Here is a 25,074-nt window from a genome sequence, read left to right on the forward strand (position 1 = left end):
AGGGGAGTCATCCGGGGTTCTAGGAAGAGAAGCCTTGGAAGAAAGAAAAAAGAGGCGAAGAGGCGACTGTAGCAATAGGCTCCCATGTCAGTCTTCCTGAGTGGGTAGCCACTTGGCCATCTTCCCAGCACCAAGACTGGTAGCCAGCACAGAGCCCTGTTCCACTGGCTTCTAGAAGGCCCAGGGGTCACTCCCTCAGTTACCTATTTTTCCTACCAAAGTGCCCCCTGACCAGGAGGACCCCATATTACAGGATGGGAAAGAGCCATGCAGTCCTTGCTGGAGTGCCCAGAAGTCGCCTCAGGTGTTTACAAAGGCCCAGACTTAACCAGATTTTATGGGAGCCACTCATGTTATGACCAGGTACACCATGGCCTCAAAAGTCCACTTAGCATGGCCCACATGTGTTTGAATTTGCAGTACTGTGCCATCCATGGCTTACGTCATTCTGTGCTATTGTAGATGATGTTTTAACAAAGATTCCTGTGGGTGCGTCTGAGGCACAGGCCCCCTGTGAGGCCCTGATATTTGAAATAAAAAAAAAAAACAGTTGTTCCCCTTTCAAAAAGTGACTGGTAGCCACTTCCTAAATATAACCCCAGTAGCACAGACACTGAGAGAAACAATTAATAAATGGGACCTCCTGAAACCGAGAAGCTTCTGTAAAGTAAAGGACACGGTCAACAAGACAAAGCGACAGCTTACAGAATGGGAAAAGCTCATCACCAATCCCACATCAGATAGAGGGCTCATCTCCAAAATATACAAAGAACTCAAGAAACTTGACATAAACAGAACAAATAATCCAATAAAGAATGGTGTACAGACCTAAACAAAGAACTCTCAATAGAGGAATCTCAGAGGGCTGAAGGACACTTAAGGAAATGCCCAGCATCATTGGCCATCAGAAAAATGCAAATCAAAACAATCCTGAGATTCCATCTTATACCTGTCAGAGTGGCCAAGATCAGAAACACTGATGACAGCTTACGCTGGAGGGGATGTGGGGTAAGGGGAACACTCTTGCATTGCTGGTGGAAGTGCAAAATTGTATAGCCACTTTGGAAATCAGTATGGTGATTTCCCGAAAATTAGGACACAATCTACCTCAAGACCCAGCAATACCACTGCTGGGCATCTACCCAAAAGATGCTCAATCTTACCACAAGGACATGTGCTCAACTATGTTCACAGCTGAATTAATTGTAATTGCCAGAACATGGAAACAACCTAAATGCCCCTCAACTGAAGACCAGATAAAGAAAATGTGGTACATTTACACATGGTGTACTACACAGCGATTAAAAAAACAAACAAACAAACAATGACATCTTAAAATTTGCAGGCAAATGGATGGATCTAGAAAAATCCATATTGAGTGAGGTAACCCAGACCCAGGAAGATAAATATAGTATATATTTACTCATAAGTGGCTTTTAGACATAAGCAAGAAGAAAAACCAAACTATAGGTCATAATCCCATAGAAACTAGACAACAAAGAGGACCCTAAAAGAAATATGCATAGCTCTACATAGAAAGGTGAAAAAGACAAGATCTCCTGAGTAAATTGGGAGCATAGAAGGGAAGAGAGGAGGAAAAAAGGGGAGTGGAGAAAAATGTATAGCTCAATAAAAACAATTTTTTTAAAAGGTAAAAAAAATAGTATAGACAAAAGTCATAAATTTGAGATGCATTCGGGACACAGGAAGAGTGGCAGGACTCGTGGGAAGGGTAAAAATGATGTAAATACAATACACAGGCATGAAATTCTCAGAAACTAAAAATATATAAATAAAAGATGAAAAAGTGACTGGTAGCATCTCGAATAGTTCTTTATTTTTGTGAATTTATTTATGTGTGTGTTCCTGGGGTGGGGTGAGGTGGAGGCAAGTGAAGGCCAGAGGTGAACCTCAGGTGTCCTTCCTCAGCAGCCAGTCAACTTGTTTATTGAGACAGGGTCTTTCGCTGGCATGGGAGTCACCAGATAGGCTAGGCTGGCTGGCCAGTGAGTCCCAGGAATCCTCCTGCTTCAGCTGGAATTACAAGTATGCCCTCGCTTAAGGCCTGGCTTCTTTAACATAGATTCTGAGGAACTCTCAAGTCTTCACGTTTGACAGGCAGGCAAACACTTTACCAACTAAGCCATCTTCCCACCCTATTTATTTCTGAGCTAGGGTCTTACTATGTGGGTTAGGCTAGCCTCTAACTTGCTATAATCCTCCTGCCTCAGCCTCCTAGGTGCTGGTTGTGAGAAACATGTTTTACTTTCTATCAGAGATGGCTAGCCCACCAAAGACCAATACCTATAAACTTGCCCCATCTTGAAACTCCTATGTATGCACCATGTCTGCTTGCCCAGCCCCTGGACATTCCTGAGAGCCGACTCTATCACAGCCTTCCCCTCTGTGCTGATTATGAACTGGCCAATAGCATCAGGTCCTGAGATAGTCACCACCTGCAGGAGTCTGTTTGAGGATTAACACCAGGAGGACTTTGGGACACAGGGTCTCTAAACCAAACATTAAGTGTCCTAGTGTACCTGGGCAGGTGAGTACACTCTTATAACCCATGCCATACATTGGGCTCTTCTCTTACTGCTCCTCTCAAGACTCCACCCCTTCCCCCATGCTGCAGGGTGGCCCAACCCATCCACTGGGAAGCCTCAAGTACCTACCAAAGCCCAGTTGTCTTGGGCCAGGCCCGGGCAGCTGCAGGTATAGAAACTGCCCCTCTTCCGGCCTGTCTTTCTTCCTTCCCCAAACCCAGCCACTATGTTAGAAAGGCTGTTGACAGATGGGAGGGCACAGCCTACCTACTGGGTCAGCTGTGGTCTGAGGTTCCCCACCCAGTGGGGAACCACAGAAGGGAGGGGAGGGGAGGAAGGGAGGAAAGAGGAGGTGGAGGGAGGGGAGGGGAGAAGAAGAGAGAGGAGAGAGGAGAGAAGAGGAGAGGAGAGGAGAGGAGAGGAGAGGAGAGGAGAGGAGAGGAGAGGAGAGGAGAGGAGAGGAAACCATGGAGCACTGGAATCGAATCAAGATTGCCAAATGCCAGATACTGATCACCAACTTCTTTGTCTTGGTAACATGCAAGTGGAACAGAAGGAGTGGGTGGGCAGGTGGGCAGTAGGGGAAATAATTCACCATGCCCAGGTCCTCCAGCACTGTGGTCTCCCCTCCCTTGACACCACAGTTGCGCAGACTGGGTCTGGGTCTCTGGTGGCCACCCTTAGAGGACTGTGTACACACGTCCTTGTAGCTGTCACCCAAGGGGCAGTGAAGAGCCTGGGAGAACCCAGGTTGGCTGGTGATTTGGAGTGTGCAGGGACAGCCAGGAAGGGGTGCTGCCTGGGATCCAGGAGAGGACAGGGATTCAGGGTCTCTGCAGACAGTTTGATGTGATCTTCTGGGTCCCTAGAGAAAATGGGCACGAGTATGTGTGTTGCATACTTATCTGTGTGTGATAGCCCGTCTGTGGAGGGCCCGTCCCTCCCATCCACAGAAACATGTAGGCCTCCTGCAGATGCCTTGCGCCTGGAGGGAGCCAGCTTGGGGCGCCCAGAAGCCCAGGCCCCACACTCTGTCACTGTGGGAGGGCTTTTGCAGCTATGCATACCTCCTACGCTGAGCCCACCTCACTTTCAGCTGCTGGGTCTCTCTATGGCCACCATGGCAGTGGTCATTCACTTTGGAGACCCCTTTACTGTCATTCGTCAAGTAGCCCTGGAGAGGAACCCCTATGAAGGAATGCACTATTGGGGTAAGTACGGCCAGAAATGGCTGTGGAGCGGGAGGTGGGAGGGCTCCAGGGTCAGAAGCACCTGGGAGGAGTGACCTAGCCCCAGACAGTCCTGACTCCCTGGCCCTAGGCTTTGGGCAGAGTTAGAGGTCGGGGTAGGGAGGAGATGCCCTAGTGTCCTGGTTTTACTAATAAAAGTGGGGAGATTTAGGCAACATCAGGCCCTCCTGCCCTGGTTCTCCTGCCACACAGGACTGTTCAAACTGTGGCAGACCCCAGATCTGTGCTTTCAGGGCAAGGATCAGATGGCCTGTGGGACTCGGTAGTGAATACCATATTCGAAGGGCAGAAAATGCCTAGCTAGGGCCAAGTCTGTCAGAGTGCCCCACCTCCACAAAAGCAAGGCTTTAGTGAGGGGGGGGTGTTCCTGATAGGAGGGTAGGAAAGGGTAAGAGAAATTGAGGCCCCTGAATGGGGGGTTGTCAGCCCCAGTTCTTAGGCCCCCTGCTTTCCAAGGTGCTAGGCCCCGCCCACGCAGGAAGCCTGGGGCCTGGGCCTGGGCTGATAAGGTCACAGCCCCACACTGCCACCTGTCACTAGAGCATGGGGATGTGGCTTCAAGATAGTCTGTGAGGCAGGGAAGGCAGTAGAAATGGGGGAAAGAATGTGGTCCCTAGCTTGTTCCCTGATCTTCCCCCTTCCTTCCCAGTCTTGGGAGGAACAGGCTATCAGGCTATGAGACACCTCTTCTTTTTGGGCCAGAGATATGTTCCTTTTGGGACCTCCCTAGAAGTTCAGTAGTTCTGTGACAACCCCCCCCCCCAGTAGATTTCAGATCCAACCTCCGTGCCCAGTCCCCATACTGGGTCCCTCACACTCTGCCTCTCCCATTCCACAGCCTTCTACGTGGGGATCAGCCTAGCAGGTCTACTGAGCCTGGGTGCTGTCCTGAGCACAATAGCCACAGTGAGGGAGGCCCATGGCCTCATGGCTGCGGTAAGTTCTGTGGTCGGCCAGATGACCCTAGCTTCCAACTCCCAGACAGGGACAAGAGCTGGAGAGAAATAAGCCAGGGAATTGCCTACCTCAGTCGAAGTATCCTAAAAGGAGGACAGGTCAGGGACTATGCACCAGTGAGTCCCTCTACCTACACAGTTAGGGCCTTCCACTTGGCCAGACAGGACCCTCCCACCTGGGCTGTCACTTAGTCCCCACAGGGCTCTGTGCTACTCTGCCTTCCCCAGATCTAACAATGGTTCTGCAGCACCCCTGAAAGAGAGTTGGTACTCTCAGCCCTTGGGGCCATCTCCAAAGACCTTGGGAGGACCTGGTTCTGATGTCTAGCTAGGTCTGGACACAGGATCTGGTTCTGATGTCTAGCCAGGTCTGGACACAGGACTGGATGAATTTCAATTCCCATTAGAAGACCGACCAGGGACAAGGAAATCCTGTCCCTGCAGCCTGGGCTTCCTTCTCACAGGTCCACTATCCCTGCCTAGCCGCTGACAGGAAGTTTCACAACCCCATAGAAGAAAGCCCTTGTTGTTGCTGTAAATGTTTCTCCATATGGGTGTCCTAGTGTGCCCCTACAGCCCTCTATAGTTAATCCAGGTTCTGTCTGGCAGGACCCTCCCCATGGCCACCCAGTCCCTGTTTGACCCAGGCTTTCCCAGTAACCCGAACTGAGGCAGCTCCTTCCTGATGCCCTGGTCTCTTACCTGCCCCACTCCATTCCAGGCATAAGATCTCATTTCCCTCCTCCATCCATCCCTGTGCCCCTGTTTGTAGACTCCCAACCTCTGCCTATGAGTGACTGGGGAAATCCAAGAACCCTCAGGAACCTGAGCTGGAGGCTATGCTTCCTAGATAGACCGAAACTAAACTCGGCAACCTTGTCTTCATGTTCAGAGTATTTGCTAATGACCCTTGGTCTCCAAAGACAGGGACAGAGTCACCTCCTTCCCAAGCTCCTCCCTGTCCTGCTTGGCAACTGGATCTGTGGACAAAAGATTCCAGGAGCTTTAGAACCCACCCAGGCCTCCCAAGTCCTCAATCTCTCAATTCCACATCCCTGACAGACTCAGGGCCTGGTGCGGTACTGTTATAGGGACAAAGTCACCCCCTAGCTAGAGCTGCTTCAGGGACCAGCCATAACTGGGTGGTGGACTAGGCAGAACCTGGCAGCTTTAGCCTCCCCTGGGTTCTTGCTCTGATGATACAGGGGCAGGGATAGTGCTGGTCGTGAATAAACACTAAACAAAAATAGCCTGGATTTGCCTCCCAGAGGGAGGCTCTAGCGAAGAGGTCACAGAACTGGTGGACTGTGACCCCAGAGGATTTGTGTCTTGCTGGAAGAAAGCATGGAGGAAAGACAAGATGGAGGCAGGGGTATGCAGGAGACAGGCCGAGAGGCCTGCGCCGGGATATAACTTCAGCCACCAGGGGGCACCATAGTCAGCATGAAGACTGTAAAGCGGGAGGCGGGAGGCAGGTGGGCCAAGGGGCCCAGCTCTGGATCAGCCGGATTCCACTCAGCCTTCCCAAGCTCCTCCCATGTCCTGCTTGGCACCTGATTCGTGGGCAAAGGATTCCAGGACCATTAGAACCTACCCAGGCCTCCCAAGTCCTCATCCCTAACAGACTCAGGGCCTGGTGCGGTTATACGTGTCTCAGCTAAAAGACACATTCAGATTCCTTCTGTTCAGAGTTGTATTCTCAAGGTCACTCCAGGCCCAGTGCTCTGCACTTTGCTGAATCCTAGCAGCCTCTACCCCAGCATGGACAGTAAGCCCAGTTCAGTCACCACAGGGTCACTGGGAGCTCCACTGGTCCCAGGGCCTTAGTGTCATGTTTATACTTGTGCCTGTGTGCACGGTGGGCACGTCTGCCAATGCCTGCCCGGCAGCTGCCTGTGTACTGTCACTGGCCTGCGTACTGGAGCACGTGTAAAGTACATATAAAAGGGTCTAGGGAGGGGAAACATCCCCCTTTGTGACTCTGTGCCCACTGCCCCCCTCCACGCTCTTTCCTGCCCCGCCTTCTGAAACACAGGAAATGAAGGAGCTAGCTAGCGGCAGGAAGCAGATTCAAGTTGTTTATAAGTTTATTTATTCATTTATTTTCATTTTGAATGAGTAGAGAGAAAAATGGTCACAGTTAGGCCTGACCTAACCTCTCTCAGCACTAAGCAGATCTTAAGACCCTTTCTACACAGAGGGGGGGGGGAGGGGAAGAGGGAGAGAGACTAAAAACCAAAAGAGACAGAGGGAGGAGGGAGGGAGAGGGAGAAACTCCCTCTTAAGGATGAAATGGTTGAAATGGTTTCTGGAAAGGGCTGGACTCTGTGGCTGGCTCACAGCCTCAGCTGGGAGGCAGAGTTGAGGAATGGCTTCCAGACGAGGAAAGTCAGCCCTCGACTGCCAGCAAGAGGAAAGAGCAGAGAGGAGGAGAGGGAGGGAAGAAAATATGGAGAGAACAAGAAGGTGGGAGGCAGAAGGAGGGGGAGGAAGGGCTAAAGGCAAAGATAGGAGCAGAAGCAGCAGGCAAGCCAGGGCCAACTCCAAGATAGTGGTGCAGGCTCCAGGTCGGGCAGGAGAAAGCAGGGAAAGGGGGCAGAGCCACCATTGCAGAGCCCATACCCACCCAAGTGTGAGGGGGCAGTGCAGATGCCCCCAGCTCTTTTCACACACTTGGGAGAGCTAAGCTGCCCCTGGCATAGACTGTTTGTTCCTGTCCTCCTGGCCTATGACTGTAGGCTGCTCTGCACACTGGCCACTTTTCCCAGAGTGAGGCCACGGCTACTCATTCTCATGCCAGTGACACTTGGGAGTGAGGTGGTGGTTGATCCAAAAGGCTCAATGGTCACCCGGGGCCTCTGTGTACCGGGTGGATCTATGTGCATGGCCCTGGGGCTGACAAGAACACAAGGCAGAGGCTCCGAGGTCACCCAGATGGGAGGTCACTAGATGGGACTTTGGTGGGTGCTATTGAGGAACAGGGTTCTTAGTGCAGAGTGACCCTGTGAAACTAGGCACAGAAGGGCAGGGACTTGCGCCAGTACCTGTATCAGGGGAGAGATGGGCACTGCCCTCTAGTTCTGTAAGGAAGTCAGCAGTTGTACCCCGACTAAAGCCAAGAAGGAAAGTGTGGAGTGTGTAAAGAAGTCCCTTTTTAGCACTCGGGGTGAGGGGTAGGAATGGGATGACCACAGGGACCCACACAGTGGTGTAGAGGAAGGGTAGGAAACTCACGAGGAAAGGAAGGTCACAGTCTGGGGTGCCAAACCTATGCCCGGGGTTGTGGCCTGTGGTTCTCTATGAGTCAGGCTGTAGAGGTTAGGGTTTCCTTGGAAACGGGTTTCAGAAGCAAAACAACAAAGGGCCCACAGAAGGCGCCCTGTATGAGGGGGCCATTACCTACCTTCAAGGGAGACGTTTCTGGCTGGGGATGTGGGTCAGTTGATCAAGCGCTTGCCTAGCACATATGACAGCCTTGGCTGAGACACTGCACTGACTAAAACGTCGCGGTTGCGTACACCTGTAATCACAGCGCTGAGGAGATGGAGGGTCACGAGCTCAAGGCCAGCCTGGGCTACCTCCATGAGCGTCCACCTCAAAGGAGAGGATGGCAGTTAGGTGAATAGGGCTGGGGCCAAGGCTCAGCAGTTACAAGAGCTGTCTGCTTTTCCAGAGGATCCAAGCTCAGTTCCCAGAAACCACAAAGAACTATTTGTGGCACCTGTTCCAGAAGATCCGATACCTTCGTCTGGCCGCCCCATATATGTGACATACATACATATAATTTTTTTAAATCTAAGAAAAAGTCTAAAGGCAGGGGTAGAGGGTTCTGATGCCAAAATTTCAGATCTGGGGAGGCACTGCCTGGCCCTCCTGGGGTCACTATTCCTCCTAGAAATAGCTGTAGTGGGCTAGGGCCTCTACCATATTGGAAAGGCCTACCATTCCTAAGGAAGCATGTACCACCTTAGGTCCCAGGTCCTCCAGAGGCACAGAGGAATCCCCAAAAGAGCCTCCCCCAAGCAGTAGTTAATGGAGCTCAAGCCAGTAGCTCAGCCCAGGCCAGTTGGGGAAGCTACCTACCTAGTACCCTGCCCTACCTCCCCAGGCCACATACCTGGCTGTACAGTGACCAGGCCATCTCTGTCCTCAGGGTTTCCTGTGCTTTGCCCTGTCATTCTGTGTCCTGGTGCAGGTGGCATTCTGGAGATTCCACAACCCCACCCAGGTGAGTGCAGCCAGGACCCTCTACCTGGACCAGCCTGGTTCTTTGCCCAGAGTTTCTGTTTTACCCTTTCTCCCTGCCCAAGGAGACCCCCAAAATGTTCACGCCAATCCTGATATTAAATGAGAAAAAATATTTTTTCTATGGTCCAGAGGATCTGGAAGAGGGCCGAACCCCAGCAACAGCTTGAGAGCATGGGCGTCCAGTTCTGCCTGAGGTAGCCGGGCCAAGCAGCATTTGGGCAGAACCTTCCCTGTCCACTGACGGGTGGTCTGGATGGCTGGTCACAGCGTGGGTGGCCTCAGTCAAGACAGCTGCCAGGTATCAGGGGCTGACCTCGGGTTAGCCTGCAGCAGCTGCAGCCCATCTCCCTGTTCTAAAACTGTTTACATTCTAAGCCCTAAACTTGGGGTGCAGAACAGGCAGAGGCCTTGCAGGAACCAGAGGGCAGGCAGCAACTAGGGTTTAATCTACAGAAGGGAAAGGGCTTCTTACTCCAGTCCTCTTAAGACTGGCCACTAGGGCAATTCTCCAAGGCCTGCCTGACCGTGGTGGGCTAGGGTTACTCCTGGACCCTGGCCTGCTGGCCTATCTATTGTCTTGGATTTCTGACTTCCAACATGATCCTGAGACCTGATGAGCTACCTGGAGGTAGCCTGGGTGAAAGCACCCTAGGTTTAAAATCAAGGTGGCAGGCCAGTCCTTTGTCCTCCCTGGGCCTCCGTGTCTGCTTCTGTAAACGGAGAGTAGAAAGCCCTGCTGCAGAGCTACTGCATGGTGGGGATGAGCCAGCAATGGAGGGGCAGTCCGGACCCTCTGCACTCCCAGGCTGTTTGGAATGTGGACCTAGTTCTGGGTTGTCCTGAGGAATGAGGCCGCGTGTGGTACCGAGCACAGAGCCACCATCCTCCCATGTTCTCCCTACCAGCGAACCAATCCAAACCAAATAGGTCACAGCCTTAGACTTGGTCCTCCTAGCTGCCCCAGCCCCATGGGTAAGAAAGAATACAGGAATCAACTAGTAATGCTTAGAAGCCACCCCAGCTCCCCAAAACCTCCCTGGAAAGATCCCCAGGACATCCTAAAACAAGGGTCTAGCAAGAAGGTAAGGGCAGACAAGGAGGGGACCTTGATTGTCTCTATAGACCAGGCTCTGGCCTGAAGTGAGGCTGGGGTGCTCCTTCCTGATCCCCCCTCCTCCCAGGACACAGGCCTTGGCAGGCACCCAAGGTTGGTGAGGATAGTGGTGTAGCCCAGCCTGCTATGTACTGAATACAGAGAAATAGGGCTATTCATTACCCTCACTGTGGCTTCAGAGCTGCTCTGCCGCAATCTCCCACTGTCCCCAAGGAGCAGAAAATGAATTGTTTAGCTTTCCTTAATAATTCATGTCAAGACCAAGCACAGAACAAACATGTCTATGTAGCCTGGGGACTCAGTGCTGGTCCACAAGCCACCTGCAGCTCCACGTGGGGTCCGCCTGGCCATGGCTCTACTACCCTGATCTAACAAACGTGGGGGAAGGGACATCACCAAGTCCGGAAGAAAGATAGGGGGATCCCCTAGACATTGCTCCTCAATCTGCAGTGACCTGGGCTGCCATGTCCTGCACAGCTCCAGGGATTGACCTGACTGAGGCGGCAAGGGAATGAAGAAAGGACAGACACACAGACACACACCGGAAAGCTAGAATCGGGCGGTTTGAACTCTCTGACGGGAAAGCTGCAGTCTCTTTGCCCCCAGCAGCTCAGTGTGTTTATTATCTACAGCTGAATAAGGAGGCGGGGTTATTACAAGCAGATAAACAAGGAGAGTGCGTTTATCGCATACAGCTGGACAAGAAGGCAGTTTGAGCTAGTCTCAGTGAGACTCACGGGATGGGATGCTTTGCCAACATCTCATGGATCTGAGGCTTTGGTCTGAGGCTTGACAACAAACACCCACTCAGTACGTCATATACTCAGGGCTTCCTCTACCCTCCACACTGGACAACACACTTACAAAGGAGACTTGGTACCCCAGAAGCTGCTTGCCAACTCTGCAGACACAGATGCTTGCTGGAAGGGACCCTTGGATAAAGGATGTGGAGGCTTGGGGCCCTGGTTTAGGAAGCCTCTTGTCTACCCTCCCTATTCCCATGAAAGAACTACAGCCTCAAGTCTCTCACAGAGCAACTTAAATGCCAAAGGGAGTGCAGATGGCAATGCACTAACCCCAGCCCCACCCGCCGCCCTAGTGCTGGGCTCTGCAAAGAGTCCAGCCTGGTCTCTAAGGCCCCAGAGTCCGGTTTTGAGGTCTGGGCAGACCTCTGTTGTTCTGTTCATGGTGGGTGGGATGCTGGGCAGAACCAAGCTGAGCTGAGCTCTAGAGCTGATGTCATCTCTATTGTCCTGTAGGAATGACAGTGGACAGAGGGCTCCTGGGCTCTGGGACATCCCTGAAAAGTGGCAGGACTGATGAGGGAAATAAAGTCAATTGTGCCAGGGAGTGGTGCAAAAAGGGCTAGTCCAATAGTGCCTATTTGTTTCAGCTACCTGCCCCACCCATGCAGCTCCAGGCATTCCCAGCCCTCCCCAGGATCTGTTCTCTTAAGGACACAGTAAGCCCACAGGCTTGAGGAAGCTGAGCCCATGAGAGGGCTCTGGCCTAGACTGACCAGCAACCAAGGCCAGCTTGGCACCTGCCCTGGGTGGGGGAGGGCCGGGGCAGGCTGAGCTGGGGATGACTCATGGGGATGTCTGGCTCTGTTGCATGGATGGAGAGGGAGAAGTCGGTGCCAGGATCAGCCGTTAGCACGGAGTTCCCCTGACTCCTACAGGGCCCTTGGGCCTGGGCTGGACTTGGTTTCAAGGACCTCTGACTACCTGCCTGCCCACTATGGCCTGCAGGCACCTGGTAAGTGAGGTCCATAGTAGAATGGATATGAGGCTGTGGGACAGACATGCTTCCTCTCTGAAAGGCGTGAGTGACTAGGGGAGACATAGGGCTTCAACACCACTCCGGCCATTCAGGACAACACTCTGTGTGACCTAGCTGCTGGCCTAGCATAAGGCTGGGAATCAGGAGGACTCAGGGTCTTCAAGGCAGAAAGACGTTGGAGGACATGCCCTGAGCCAGAAGATCAGTGAGTTCCACATATTTGGGATGCCTTCCTGGGAGAGATGAAATTCCAATTTGTCTCTGAAAACATATTCGGCCTGGGGGAGGACATCTTGGGGTAGCGGCTGAGCAGAGTAGGGAATCAGAGCTAGGACACAGAAGCAAAAAAGTCTAGGCTGTTTTGTGTGTGGAACAGAAGCAGGGCCAGCCTTGGCCCCACCCATCTTCCTTCTTCCTCTGCTGTGTCCCCCTGGATCTTACCTTCCCTGGTCCAAGACCAGAGAGAATCTTCCCAGTATTCTGGGTAGTTCTGAAGAAGGGCCAACAAGAACTTTAGGGAACAGAGGAACTGGTCCAGGCTTCTGTCCATGCTTCTCAGCAGGCTGGGCCTATTGCCTATATCCAGATGAGCAGGATGCTACCCCATGCTACCCAGAACCCACCTCTAAGGGTGGGTATCTGAGATCTACTGGCCTCTTCTTTAACCCTTGGGAGTTCCAGGGGCAACAGGCAAGCTGTAGGATTGCCATGGTAGGAAGACAGTTCCTGGAAAAGGAGGCCCAGGGTGTGGGCTTCCCTGGGTCTCCCTCAGGCCATTGTTTCCTGGGATGCTTTTGGTGCAGGTGGAGGATGCAGTATTGGACACTTATGACCTCGTGTATGACCAGGCAATGAAGAGCCCATCCAGCAGCTGGTGGCAGGAGCTGGCCACCATTCAGGACACGGTGAGCGAGGGACAGGGTGGTCATACTTGCTGTGCCCCCAGAGAATGGGTGCCAGACATCCTTTAGAGTCAGCCATCCTGGCCAGGCTTCCAGAGAAGATCCCAGGACACAGGTCCCATTGTGGGTAGATGACTGGGATCTCACCCATCCCCCTCTGTCCCTAATAGGACTGGCTACCCAATGTAAGTACAGAATAAAAGGGTAATGTCCTTGTTCAACATGGACTGAGAATTCTAAGAAGGAATTGGGTATTCTTCAAGGAAGTAGGTGTTCAGGCACCAGGCAGGCAGTAGGGCCCTGCTCTACAGGGATGAGGTCCTCAGAGAGCTATGCCGTTCCATCACCAGGGCTAAGGCAGTGGTGGATATTTTTCCAGCAGCAGCTGTGATCCCGATTCCTGGCTCTGGTCTCTTGGGGGCCCCCTTTGTGGAATCGCCTAAGTTGCTTATGCTTTGGTGCCTTAGTTTTCCCATCAGTCAGTCCTGCCCACGCTATGCTCCTCTCTGGTTTGTCTTCCAGTTTCTGTGTTGTGGGAAGAAGTCTCCTTTTGGGTTTCTGGCGAGCACCAGAGCCATCCCATGTCAGGGCCAGGAGGCCATGAGAGAGGTGAGGAGGAGGGGGACGAGAGTTTCTGTACTCAGATCAAATGAAGGTTGGGTACTTCAGGTTCTACCTGTGAAGGGACATCTTCATCCTCTTTGCCCCTTTGGCCTCTCACATTTTGGGATCTGTCCTAAAGTCTCAGGGATGTACACCCCCCCCCCCCGCACACACTACCCCCCCCATGATAAGTGGCTATGGGGCAGGGAACTTATGAGATGGCCAGCTTGACTTGGCCCAACTCCCTTCTGTAGGCTAGCATTGGGTATGGACCCCGCCCACTCTTCTCCTCCTTCATGAGGCTTCCCCAGACCATCAAGCTCCTCCCCCACCCTCCCCTCTGAAGCTTCTAGAAGCTCAAAGCTAAGGCTCTATATAAGAAGGTGATTGATTTACTATTTAGGAGGAGTAGAAAGGGGTCCCCCAGAAAGAGCAGCAAATGCCAGGGGAGGGGCAAGGAGGAGCTCTTCTACCCTGGGGACTAGGTCCTGACCCACTCTCCCCCACCCTGGCCCTCTCTCCCTACCCAGCCCCCTCTTTGTCCCATCCCCCTGCTATCCTGGAAACAAACCAGCCCTATCTCATGAGGAGAGATGTCTGGCTACCCTCCAAGAAACAAGAGGGTGGGGAATGGCTCAAGGCCCAGCAGGGAAGGGAGCTGGCCTGATGGGAAGGGGCTGAGAGTCAGTGAGTCCCAACCACCCAAGAACAGTCCTCAGGTCCCAAATCCAAAATAGCTCAGTGCCTGCCTCCCATTGCAGGGTGGCCAGGGACCACAGCTGGGTTACAAAGGACCCCTGGTGGGAGAGAAGCCAAGGCCAGCTCAGGCCAGCAAGGCCAGTTCAGGCCAGCAAGAGGATCACTTACTTGCCAAAAGGCAAGAAAGCCCCCTGTAGGGCTTCACATGGTCCAGGCTATCCCCAACAAAAATGCCAACATCTGAATGTCCCAGAGATCAGCTGTTACCTTCCTGTGCCCACAGCAAAGAGACCTGCAGGTCCAGAGTCTCTGCCCCCACCACTAACAGCAGGCCCTGGGAACTAGAGTACTTCCACCCTGGACTGCCTGGAGACAAACAGCGGCCTAGGGAGGAGCTTAGGGCAACTAGGACAGGGCAGTGAGCCACTGCCCCCACAGAGACAGGCGCCATGGCCTCAGTCTCAAGTTTCCTAAAGCCTCCTTCCCAAAGAGTTCAGCAGTTCCGCTGGGGAAGGTACACACCTTGACTGCCCTGGCCTTAGCACTGGCTGAGCAAACCATGCAGCCCCAGGGGCTTCTAGGAGAAAACTGGAATGGGGAGAGCCAAGCACAGTGTGCAGGGAGGGCCAGTCAGGGTGGGCAATCAACTGTGCATGTTGCCTCTGTGCAGGACTGCCTACAGAGGATCGGGAACTTCCTGTGGACACATTACAGTATTGCCTCCACCCTGACCTGCACCAGCCTGGCTCTCACGGTAGCCGTCAGTTCTTTCTTTGGCCTCCTTCTATCCCGCCCCACCTTGCTGCTTCCCAGACAGAAGCAGTCCTGGGTTACTGCCTCAAACCGACCCTCTTTAATCATGGCACTGCCAGGATCTTCCAGGCCCAGTTAGCAGGGAGGAGCCAGCCCCTGACCTTGGAAACTTCCCTGGAAGTGGGAAGGCTCTGCCATCAGGACTGTTGGTAGCTGCTGACACCTGGGCATCTCTCCTGATTGCTCCAGGTGTACGCTATGATGCTCTGCGCCTTCCTGTGGTTTGCCATTCACTCCTACTGTGGCTTGGATCGCAAAGGCAGATATACCCTGACCCCACGGTAGGCCCCTCTCTCTCTAGAAGAGTCTTACAGCACCACAGGGTCCCAATGTATCTATGCCTCCCACGGCAGATATGTTGTTACCTGTGCCCAGTCGGGCAGGTATGGCCTCCGTAGGAAGCCCTTTGGAAGTATGGGGTGACGACATGCCCTCCTCTACTCTGCCCATTTCCAGTCTCTGATGAGACCTGACATCACCCTGCCACTAACACAGAGATAGGAAGATTCCAGCGCTGCCTCCCCACCCCCTGCGGCCCAGAGCCATGACTCCCTGGCCAGGATAATTGGTCTTAAGGAACCCCAGGACTCCTCATTGATAGAATCAGGAAGGACCCAGTCCCAGCAGCCAGGAAAGCCCTTCTGTTCCCAGAATATTTAGACCCTGCTGTCAGCAAGCTCCATCCACCCACACACCCAGCGCTCTGACATCTGGATTCCTATACCCAGCATCTGCACTGGCCCTCTACGTTCTGAAAATAGCCACGCCATTGCCTCCAGAGCACTCTAGGGCATGCTTATAAATGTTTGTATGTGCGCACAAATGAGTGTGTAGAGGCTGGAGGACAATACCTGTTGTTATCCTCAGGAATGCTGTCCTGCTCTGACATAGAGTTTCTCCCTGGCCTGGAGCTCACCAACTAAACTAGACCAGCTGGTTAGAGAGCCCTGAGAGCCTCTGTCTCTGCCTCCCCAATACTGGGATTACGAGCATGCCCCACCACACCTGGCATTTTTAGGGTTTTAGGAATCAAACTCAGGGCCTTGTGCTTGCAAAGCATTTTTTTATATTCATTCATTTATAATTTATTTAATTGGCAGGAGGAGGGGTGTGTGTACATTCCACTGACTGAATTATACCCCAGTCCTTCTTACAGTACCTTCTAGAACATTCTGAAACAGCCTCACCACCACCATTCTGGAAGGGACTTGCAGTCCCTTCTAGAATGTTCTACAACAGCCTCTTAGTCCCTATAGAACATTCTGGAACAGATCCCCAGTTCTTTCTAGAACATGCAGAACAATTTCACTGTCCTCTTTTGCTTCTCAGAGCCCATGGCTGCCAGCCCCAGGAACCCAGCCTCTTCAGATGGACCAAAGACGGAGTGCCTCAATGCCCCTCTGAAGCATAAACATTTGCTAACTATTCGACATCCCTCTGAGGCACGGGTGTTCGCCGATCATCGGGTCTAGTAGGATGCTCGCTGCCTACTTGCCCACAGAGATGAAGACGTTGGCGCTGAGCCCTCCATGATCCACCTGGTGGGGCAAGGGAAGGGGAGGAGATTCTATCAGTGTGTTAGTTACTTTTACATTGTTGTGGCCAGACACCTACCAGAAACAGGAAGGATTTACTCTGGCTCATGGTTCCAGAGAGATTCTGGTCCATCACAACAGGGAAGGCACGGAGGGGTGGCTGTGTCTACAGCAGCAGAATCAGAGGGTGGCAAATGCTGGAGGCTGGATATTGAGGTAAACTAACTTGCTCTGGGTCATTGTGGAGCAAAGGTGACTTTGGCTCTGTAGTCCCGATAACAAAATACACAGAACCACATGGCAACAGCCAGGTTTTTGAAAATGGCCATGGGTCTGTTAATGCTCCTTAGTTTAGGGAGAAGAGGTCACCTATCCTCACCTGCGATTCCAACTACTGCTCCCTCCTGCCAAGGAAGTGTTAGGATCTTGGGAGATGCTGGAATGTGAAAAGTTACCTGAAGCCAGGTCTCCATGTTCCAGCATCCATGAGGTCATCACCCACCATGGCAGGGCTTTTTAGGGGATGACACTGTTTGGGGGTCACCCACGCTCCCTATAAGTAACTCCTCATCCCAAGAAACCTATTGGTTCAGGTTGAAACTTGAGTAGAATCCTTTCTATGCCCCATCTGGGGTGACTAGTTTCCTGTTCATGTTTCCCAGAGAAAAGTAATTGCAGAGAACAGGTGGAGTGGAACAAGGGGCAATGTCTTAGGGTTTCCATTGCTGTGAAGAGATACCATGACCACGGAGACTCTTAGAAAGGAAAAAATTTAATTGGGGGCTGGCTTACAGTTCAGAGGTTTAGTCCATTATCACCATGCTAGGAAGCATGACATCATGCAGGCAGACGTGGTGCTGGAGTGGTAGCTGAAAGTTCTACATTTGGATTGGCAGGCAGCAGGAAGAGAGGGTGCCACTGGGCCTGGCTTGGGCATCTGAAACCTCAAAGTCAGCCTCCGGTAACACACTTCTTCCAATAAGGCCACACCTCCTAATAGTGCCACTCCCTATAAGCCTACAGGGCCATTTTCATTCAAATGACCACAGACAGGTATAACCTTCAAAAGCCCACCCTTAATGACCTACTTCTGCTAACCAGACTCCAAGTCCTACAGGCTCCACAATAGCACCAGAAGCTGGGGATAGAACATTCAGAATATGAGCCTGTGGGAGAGGTTTCCGAGCAAACCCATGACACAGAGCAAGCGTACATGAGCCTGTGGAAAACACCAGATTACAACTCTGACATCAGGTAAACAGCTCCATGCGGAACAGACAGAAACACCTAGGGAGATTTGATGAGTCTGTGGAACAGGACAGAATAGGTAAGCACAGAGGAAACCAACACAGGGCAGGCCAGGAGCCCTGGTCAGATGTCATCCTGCACCTCCCACTTCCAGACACTGCTATGTTCATGTCCTGTGCTGTGAAGCAAGGAGCCTCAACCTGGCAGCAATGTCTCTGCCCGCCACTGTGACAAAATGCCCGAGGGAGTCAACTTAAAGGAAGAAAGGGAGAAAACAGCTTAAACAAAGGGAGAAAAATCAACTTAAACCTGAAAAAGTCAACTTAATTTGACTCATGTTTTAAGAGGTCTCTGTCCATGGTCAGCTGCCTTCAATGTCTGGGGGCCCAAATGAGGCAGAACACACAGAGATGTGTACAGTAGAGCAGAGTTAACACCCATGGTGGCCAGGAAGCAGAGAGAAGGGCCAAAGACAAAGAAAACCCTCTTCAAGGGCACCACCCAGGAACCTCTTCCTCAAAGGAAGCCTCATCTTCTAGCTTCCTTTTTAAAATGTCATTAAATTATAAACCCTTTCATGGATTAATCACTTCCCAGAAGCCCAGAGACTGAGAACTGCTCTGGGGACCACGCCTGTGGGGTGTGTGTGTGTGTGTGTGTGTGTGTGTGTGTGTGTGTGTGTGCGCGTGTGTCCATGTCTTCACAACAGCAACCTGAAGTAGCAGCAGGTTGTGGGTCAGAGCCCAAATGTGGGCAGGTTCTTTACCTAACCTCTCATGAGGCAGGTTTGCTGGGCCCTACTCAGAGGCTTCTAGAAGCTCCTCCATCTGGGCTCACTCTGGCTGCTGGAAGAACCTAATTTATTGCAGCTGTGGGCTTGTGGGCCCTCTCTCCTCAGTGGCTGCCAGCTAGGACAACTTTCTGCTCTGTGAATTTGGTTCGCTCCCCTCCTCCAGCTCCTTCTTCAGACCCTAGCACAAGCTGAGCCTCCCTTGTGCTACGCAGTCTCTGGCTTCCAGCAGCTGGTGAAACTCTTTGCTTTAAGGGCCACATGATGATCTTGTCTGAACAAGAATTCTTTCTTCTATTCCTGGTAAAATGCACTGTGCCTGACACTGGCCATTTGACCGCGTTCAAGTGCACAGCTCAGCAGAATTAACATCCACCCACACCATCCGCCTCCAGAACTTTCCATCTTCCCAGCCCGAAACTCTGTCCCCATTCAACGCTGACTCCCTGCTCCCTCCCCAGCTCCTGGCTCCAGGTCCTGCTTGCTGCCTCTGTTGATTTGGTGAGCCTGAGGCCCTCCTGGGCATGACTATCTCACCGCAGGGTTCCTCCATGTTGCATGGTGAGGGAGACATTTTACCAAGCTAACCATGGCCTCATAATCACCTGCTGGGGGACTGTGACAGAGCAAGGTGGGGCACATAATCTAAAACTCCTGCTCCTGTAGCCACTGTCACAGGACAGTGCAGCCACCTCTATGGAGAATTATCACCTGCTCTTGAAAATTCACATGATTTGTGAATATTCCTAAGGAGATACACTGACCCAGACAAGGCTGAGACCCCCAAATGCAGCCTAAGAGAACATAAGGGATGAGATCCTGCCTCACACCCAGACCCAGAAAGCGAGGGTCCCCACCCCCCAAATCAGAGTCACTCTGCAATTGGTCACCAACACATGGGGAAAACCTGTTAAACCCCACCTTGTGTTTCGGATGCACACATTCCCTCCTTCCCACATATCCACTTCCTCAAATAAGAGGAATTAAGCACCCCACATCTGAAAACACACGAGATTCCCCCAATGTTATAAGCATTTGGTTCCCCGAGACAGAAAGTTCAGGGTCTCTGGTGCAAGCAACTTCTTTGGTTCTATTCTTACCACCTCACTCTACTTCATAAGAAACCAGCACTAAAGAGAGCACAGATATTCAGGATGTTCTAGTTTGGTGATTAAACACTGACCAAAACTAACCTGGGGAGGATAGGATGTATTTGGCTTACACTTCAGGTAATGGTCCATCATTAATGAAAGCCAACTCAGGAATTCAAGCAGGTCGGGAACCTGGAGGTGGGGACTCAAACAGAGACCACATAGTAGCATCGCTTACTAGTTTGTGCTTCATGTCTTGCTCAGCATACTTTCTGCTGAGCACTGCCCACAGTGGGCTGGACCCTCCCACATCATCATCAATCAAGACAACGCCCCACAGACTTGCCTACAGGGTAATTTGATGAAAGCAATTCCTCATTTGAAATTCCCTCTTCCCAGATACGTCTAGGTTTGTGTAAAGTTGGCAAAAAACTAACCAACACACAAGGCAAGGTCCAGCACTCAAAGAGGCAGAGAAGGGGATTATGAGTTTGAGACCAGCATGTACTAAATAAAAAGACTCAACAAAAACAACAACACAAAAGAAGGGAGGAAAGGAAAGGCAGAAGTAAGGAGGGAAGAAGAAAGGATCCCATACACAATGGCGGTGGGAAGACAGCAAATAAAGAAGAAAAGATCTAGAGCCTGTAAAATGTACACAACACAGCACAAAATAATCACCAGATGCTGTAAGAGAACGATCATCCCTGCAGCTGATCCCCAAGTAACAGTGTGTGTGGCTCCAAACAGTCATGGTTTGTCCCGTTTTCCCAGCTCTTCATCCCTGGGAGAATCTCTTCTTGACTCCTGTTGTCATTTCTTCCATCACTAACGGGGTGAGATAGGAGAGCTCAGACCACCAGAGCCTGCCTAGAATGAGCATCATTATCCTGTTTCTTCATTAGTTCACTACTCAGTCAGCACCCTTTAGGGTCTCCTAACCCAGCAGAAGAGAAGTCCGATGTAGCCAGGTGCCACCACAGTTTCTAGCTCTGCAGTACACTCTGTTGGCTGACCAAAGTGTTCATTCCCCTGTTGGCTACTGAAAGCTTTGACCCAGTGCAACGCCTTTGCAGGCACGAGGCAGAACTCCTAGGATGGTTCATTAGCTATCCTTATAAGAAATGGTGCCCCCACACCCATCCCTCAGGCTTCCGACCTAGGGGCTCTGGTTTGGGGAAGGCAGCACCACACTGGTTACACATACCACATGCCACAGGAGGCTATACAGTTTTGCAATGGAATCTCCCAATGTGATCTTAAGTGATACATGAGAAGCAACCCACATTTCCACAAAATGTCCCTGATCGCTAGCTGAATAGCAACTTCAGTGAATCCAGGGCAGCCTCCCCATGATCTTGTGCCTTTGGCTTTAAGGTTAGTCCTGTAACCAGAAACAATTATACGGATTGGATGCAGTTAAACTGAAATTTAATGTTAAGTGTCAAAGTTTGATCTCCGTTTTGAGGATTAAAAGGATACAAACTTAATCCGACAGTGGTGTTCAGAAACAGGCACTCTAAGAACAAAGAGAAATAAATATATGCAGGCCTACTCGCATGGTTGCTCTCAGCTAACTTCATCCTTCCTATTACTGCGCTGGACCATTTGCCTATGGAATGGCATTGGCTGCAGTGGCTGGGGCTTTCCAAATCAATTAAAAACTGCGACAATTCCTCCACAGGCCAAGTTGGTCTGATAAGAGGCTCACAAGAATAAGGCCCCACATGATTTCTTCATGGCTTTACACTCATTCTGTCGCTGGCCATGGCAATACCCTTTATTGCCCCAAGACTCTGAAACAAGGAAGCTATCACCAGCGGAAAGCCCCTTGACCTTGACCTTTCAGAAGCATGAACAAAATAAAAATTGCAAGAACATCTTGCCTCAGGTATTTCATGATGATAATGAAATGCTGATTAATATAGAGAACAACAACAGATAGATCTCATTAGAAAAGGGTAACAGAAGAGACAGCTATGGATGGATGTGGGGAGCCAGAACAGAAGGATCAAGTGTGGTTGGGGAGGAGAGAATAGGAGACAAAGGAGAGGATATGGAAAGAGACAACTAAAATTAAGGTCCATTTGAGAGGTCACACAATACAGTAGAAGCTTCCTAAAATATGTACATATATGAAGGCAATCTAAATGAAACCATCAAATAATGGGGACAGACAGAGTCCCAACTGGTCATCGCTTGCCACCAAATGAAACTTCCAGTACAGGGATTGGGTTACATCTAAGTGAGTTGTTGGCCAAAAGGGTCTTGTGGGTATCCCAAACAACCCAGACAACCAACTGTTGCCAAGACAATAGTTGTTGTTCTACACAAACATGGGACAATAAGGCCCCACTGCTAAAGACAACACCCACACAACTCATGGATCATGGGGAAATTAAGCTGGCGCCTATATAAAGCCTTGACTTCTACATTCCACCGTCTTTGGTACAGGTAGGTACTCTGCACACTAGCAAAAGAAAAACATAAACAGCGACACAGCTACAAACCCTTTAATCTACAGTGGACTACCTGCAAGATACGCTAGGGCAATGGTGGCATAAAGCTTATAATCAACCAAAACCTGATTTGACTTAATATTGGAACCCAAACCCAACACTGCTTGGGTATCCAAGAACCAGAGACTAGATAGCCCAGGGACTTAAGGTAAAACAAAATACTACTGTTCCAAAATACAAACAAACAACAGAAAATTAGCAACAAAATGACTCCTAGGGACATTCTGCTATACTCATGGGCCAGTGCCTTGCTCAGCCATCATCAGAGAAACTTTCTCCTGCAGCGGATGGGAACACACCAGATAACATGCAGAGAGTGAGAGACATTGAACACCCAGTCCTAAATGGGATGTTTCTATCAAATCCCTCCCCCTCAGGAGCCAGGGAACCACAGAAGATGAGGTGGAAAGAGTGTAAGAGCCAGAGGAGATGGAGGACACCAAGGAAACAAGGCCCTCTATGCCAACACGATCAAAGAACATTCGCACTCTCAGAGACTGAAGCTGTGCTCACAGGATCTGCTTGGGCCAGCACCAGGTCCGCTGTGGTTATATTACAGCTTCCAGTTTAGTGTTTTTATGAGATTCCTGAGCATGCAATTGAGTGAGTCTCTGATTCTTGTGCCTTCTATTGGACTCTTTTTTCTTCTGTTCGTTTATCCAACCCCAATGCAACAGCTTTTATTTTCTCTTATTATATTTTACTTTGTTGTATTTTTACTATTATCCCCTAGAAGCCTGTTTATTTTCTAATGAGAGACAGAAGAGGGGTGGATCTGGATGGGAGAGGGGTCAGGAGGAACTGGGAGTAGGAGAGGAAGGAAATCGAAATCAGGATATATTATGTGAGGAAAAATATCTATTTTCAATAAAAGAAAAAATAATAATTTTAAATAAATAAAAGTTTTTAAGAAAGAACAAACAAATGAGCACTGGTACCAAGAGTCTCACCATTAGAAGTGTGCCGGCGTAGAATTGGGAAGCTGGCAGAGGAAAGGAGAGTTGAGGAAGCAGTTATCAAATGACTAAACTGTGCAGGGGTGATGGCCTAGTTGTTAATAGGACTTTTGCTTCTAAAGCCACACCAGACAGACCACAACTACCCATGCCTAACTTCAGCTCTAGAGAACACAACTCCCTCTCTGGCCTTACATGTACATACTGACACACACATATACATACAATTAAAAATAGTTTGTTTAAAGAAAAGAGGCTGAACTATTGTAAAGGGGACATTGTGGGTAATTCTGGTGTGGGTACAGAAGACAAGAGACCAGGGAAGATCAAGGACAAGTTAGGGACTGCCTACATGGTGGTAACTAGGATGCTTTGGGAACTTGAATGGCTCTTGTCGTGAGACTCTATGGAGGCTGAAGTAAGAATAGTGAGCTTGTTTACTTGCCGAAAGAATCTCAACACGGCACAGCATCCAGGATGTGGCATAGGTAGTTGGGCTGGTTGGTTTGGTGGTTTAAATGAGAGATGTCTCCCCTTTGAACACTTAGTGTGTGTCTGTGTATACACCATGTGTACATGGGACCCCACAGAGGCCAGAAAAGGGTGTTAGATTCCCCTGAAAGTGAAATTGCAAGTGGTGTGAGCCAAATAATGTGGCTACTAGGAATCAAACTCTGGTCCTGGGAGCAGCATGCGCTCTGAGCCACTGAGTCATCCTCTCCGAGAGCCCTGTGCGGATTAGTTTTAACGGTCAACTTGCAACAGCTCAGAACCACTTGGGAAGTCTTAATGGTGAATTATCTAGCTCAGTCAGGTAGCCAACAGACATGGCTGTGAGGAGTTGTCTTGGTTGTCAGTTGGTGTGGGAAGACCCAGCCCACTGTGGGCAGCACCACTCCCTAGGCAGGTGGTCCTGAACCATAATACAAGGGAGAAAGCTAGCTGCGGGCTCTCAGCAAGGAGGCCTGCATGCATTGCTTATTTCTTTTTGCTCTTGACTGTGGATGTGATGTGACTACCTGCTTGAGTTCCTGCATCGGCTTCCCTAAAATCATAGACTGTGAACTGGAATTGTTAGTCAAATGAGCCTTTTTCTCCTGAGTTGTTTTTTCTAACTTTTTACTTTCTAACTCTGTGTTGTTTGTGACAGCAACAGAAATGAAGAGAGAACAGTTTCAACAATTGCTTTCTATCAGGTTAACAGGCTCAGGAGCAAAGGGGCCCAGAGCACAATGGTCTGGGGGAAAAAAATCTTGGCCTGAGAAAAGCAAGAAATAAAGGCATATAGGGAATAATAGCACAGAAATAATTTGCTATGATGTCAACACAGATAAAATGGAGCCAGTGGTTTTACATCCAGACAACTGGAAAGACCTCCAAGGCATCTCACAAATCTAAGAAAGAAACCCTCCTTCAGGGTGGAGGAGGAGGACTGGAGGTTAAGTCACCAGCAGGTGTCGACAGGTACCTCAGAGGACACTGCCAAAATGTTTCCCAAACGCTGGCCCCAGATTAAAAACTCCCTGGCCCTGTTTGATATGCATTTCTTGCTCACACATTTAAAACTTGTATATGCCAGCCGTGTAAATTGGTATTGGTTTCTGGTTTTGATTTCCCATTTCTCTGCTTGTTAACTAAGTTTGCAGAGGCTTGGCCATGTCTGTTTCCATTTCACAAACACCTGCTGTGCCTCCTGTCAACCGATGGACGAGATAACATGCCTCATCTCAGATAGATGAGATAACATGCCTCATCTCGCTGGCTCACGGGAACTCTCGTGTATCACCATAGAGACCACATGTTGTTCATAATCAGGGTAAATATACTCTCCTGACCTGTGACCCTCACCCCATGTGTCTGTGTGTCTGTCTGTCTCTATGTGTTACTATACAGCCCTAGCTGTCCTGGAACTCACAGAGATCCCTTCACCTCTGCCTCCTGATTGCTAGGATTAAAGGTGTGTGCACCATGGGTGGCTCCTTCCACTTTCTTCATGGAGACTTTTATTTTGAAAATTTGGAA

The 25,074-nt window shown here is 50.5% G+C and overlaps 1 protein-coding gene and 1 long non-coding RNA gene across 5 annotated transcripts in view; one reads left to right on the forward strand and one right to left on the reverse strand.

Annotated features, from left to right (window-relative positions):
* The window catches only part of LOC126498133 (uncharacterized), a 64,997-nt gene that overhangs the window by 15,432 nt on the left and 24,491 nt on the right, over window positions 1-25,074 (reverse strand). The window lies entirely within an intron of this gene.
* Window positions 2,973-18,248, forward strand: Tspan32 (tetraspanin 32). The gene is made up of 9 exons (XM_050136483.1): window positions 2,973-3,079; window positions 3,643-3,757; window positions 4,635-4,732; window positions 8,906-8,980; window positions 12,700-12,801; window positions 13,321-13,407; window positions 14,771-14,854; window positions 15,103-15,194; window positions 16,243-18,248. The coding sequence occupies exons 1-9, from the start codon at window positions 3,014-3,016 to the stop codon at window positions 16,322-16,324; spliced, it is 801 nt and encodes a 266-aa protein (XP_049992440.1). The 5' UTR covers window positions 2,973-3,013; the 3' UTR covers window positions 16,325-18,248.

The sequence above is a fragment of the Alexandromys fortis genome, unplaced genomic scaffold (assembly GCF_014885135.2).
Source record: "Alexandromys fortis isolate MF-2015 unplaced genomic scaffold, M_Fortis_MF-2015_v1.1 scaffold_3, whole genome shotgun sequence".
NCBI lineage: Eukaryota > Metazoa > Chordata > Mammalia > Rodentia > Cricetidae > Alexandromys > Alexandromys fortis.

Coding starts and splice junctions, on each gene's coding strand:
- Tspan32 (XM_050136483.1), top strand. CDS start 3,014: ATGGAGCACTGGAATCGAATCAAGATTGCCAAATGCCAGATACTGATC. Junction 3,080..3,642: donor TCACCAACTTCTTTGTCTTG/GTAACATGCAAG, acceptor CCTCACTTTCAG/CTGCTGGGTCTCTCTATGGC. Junction 3,758..4,634: donor TGAAGGAATGCACTATTGGG/GTAAGTACGGCC, acceptor CCCATTCCACAG/CCTTCTACGTGGGGATCAGC.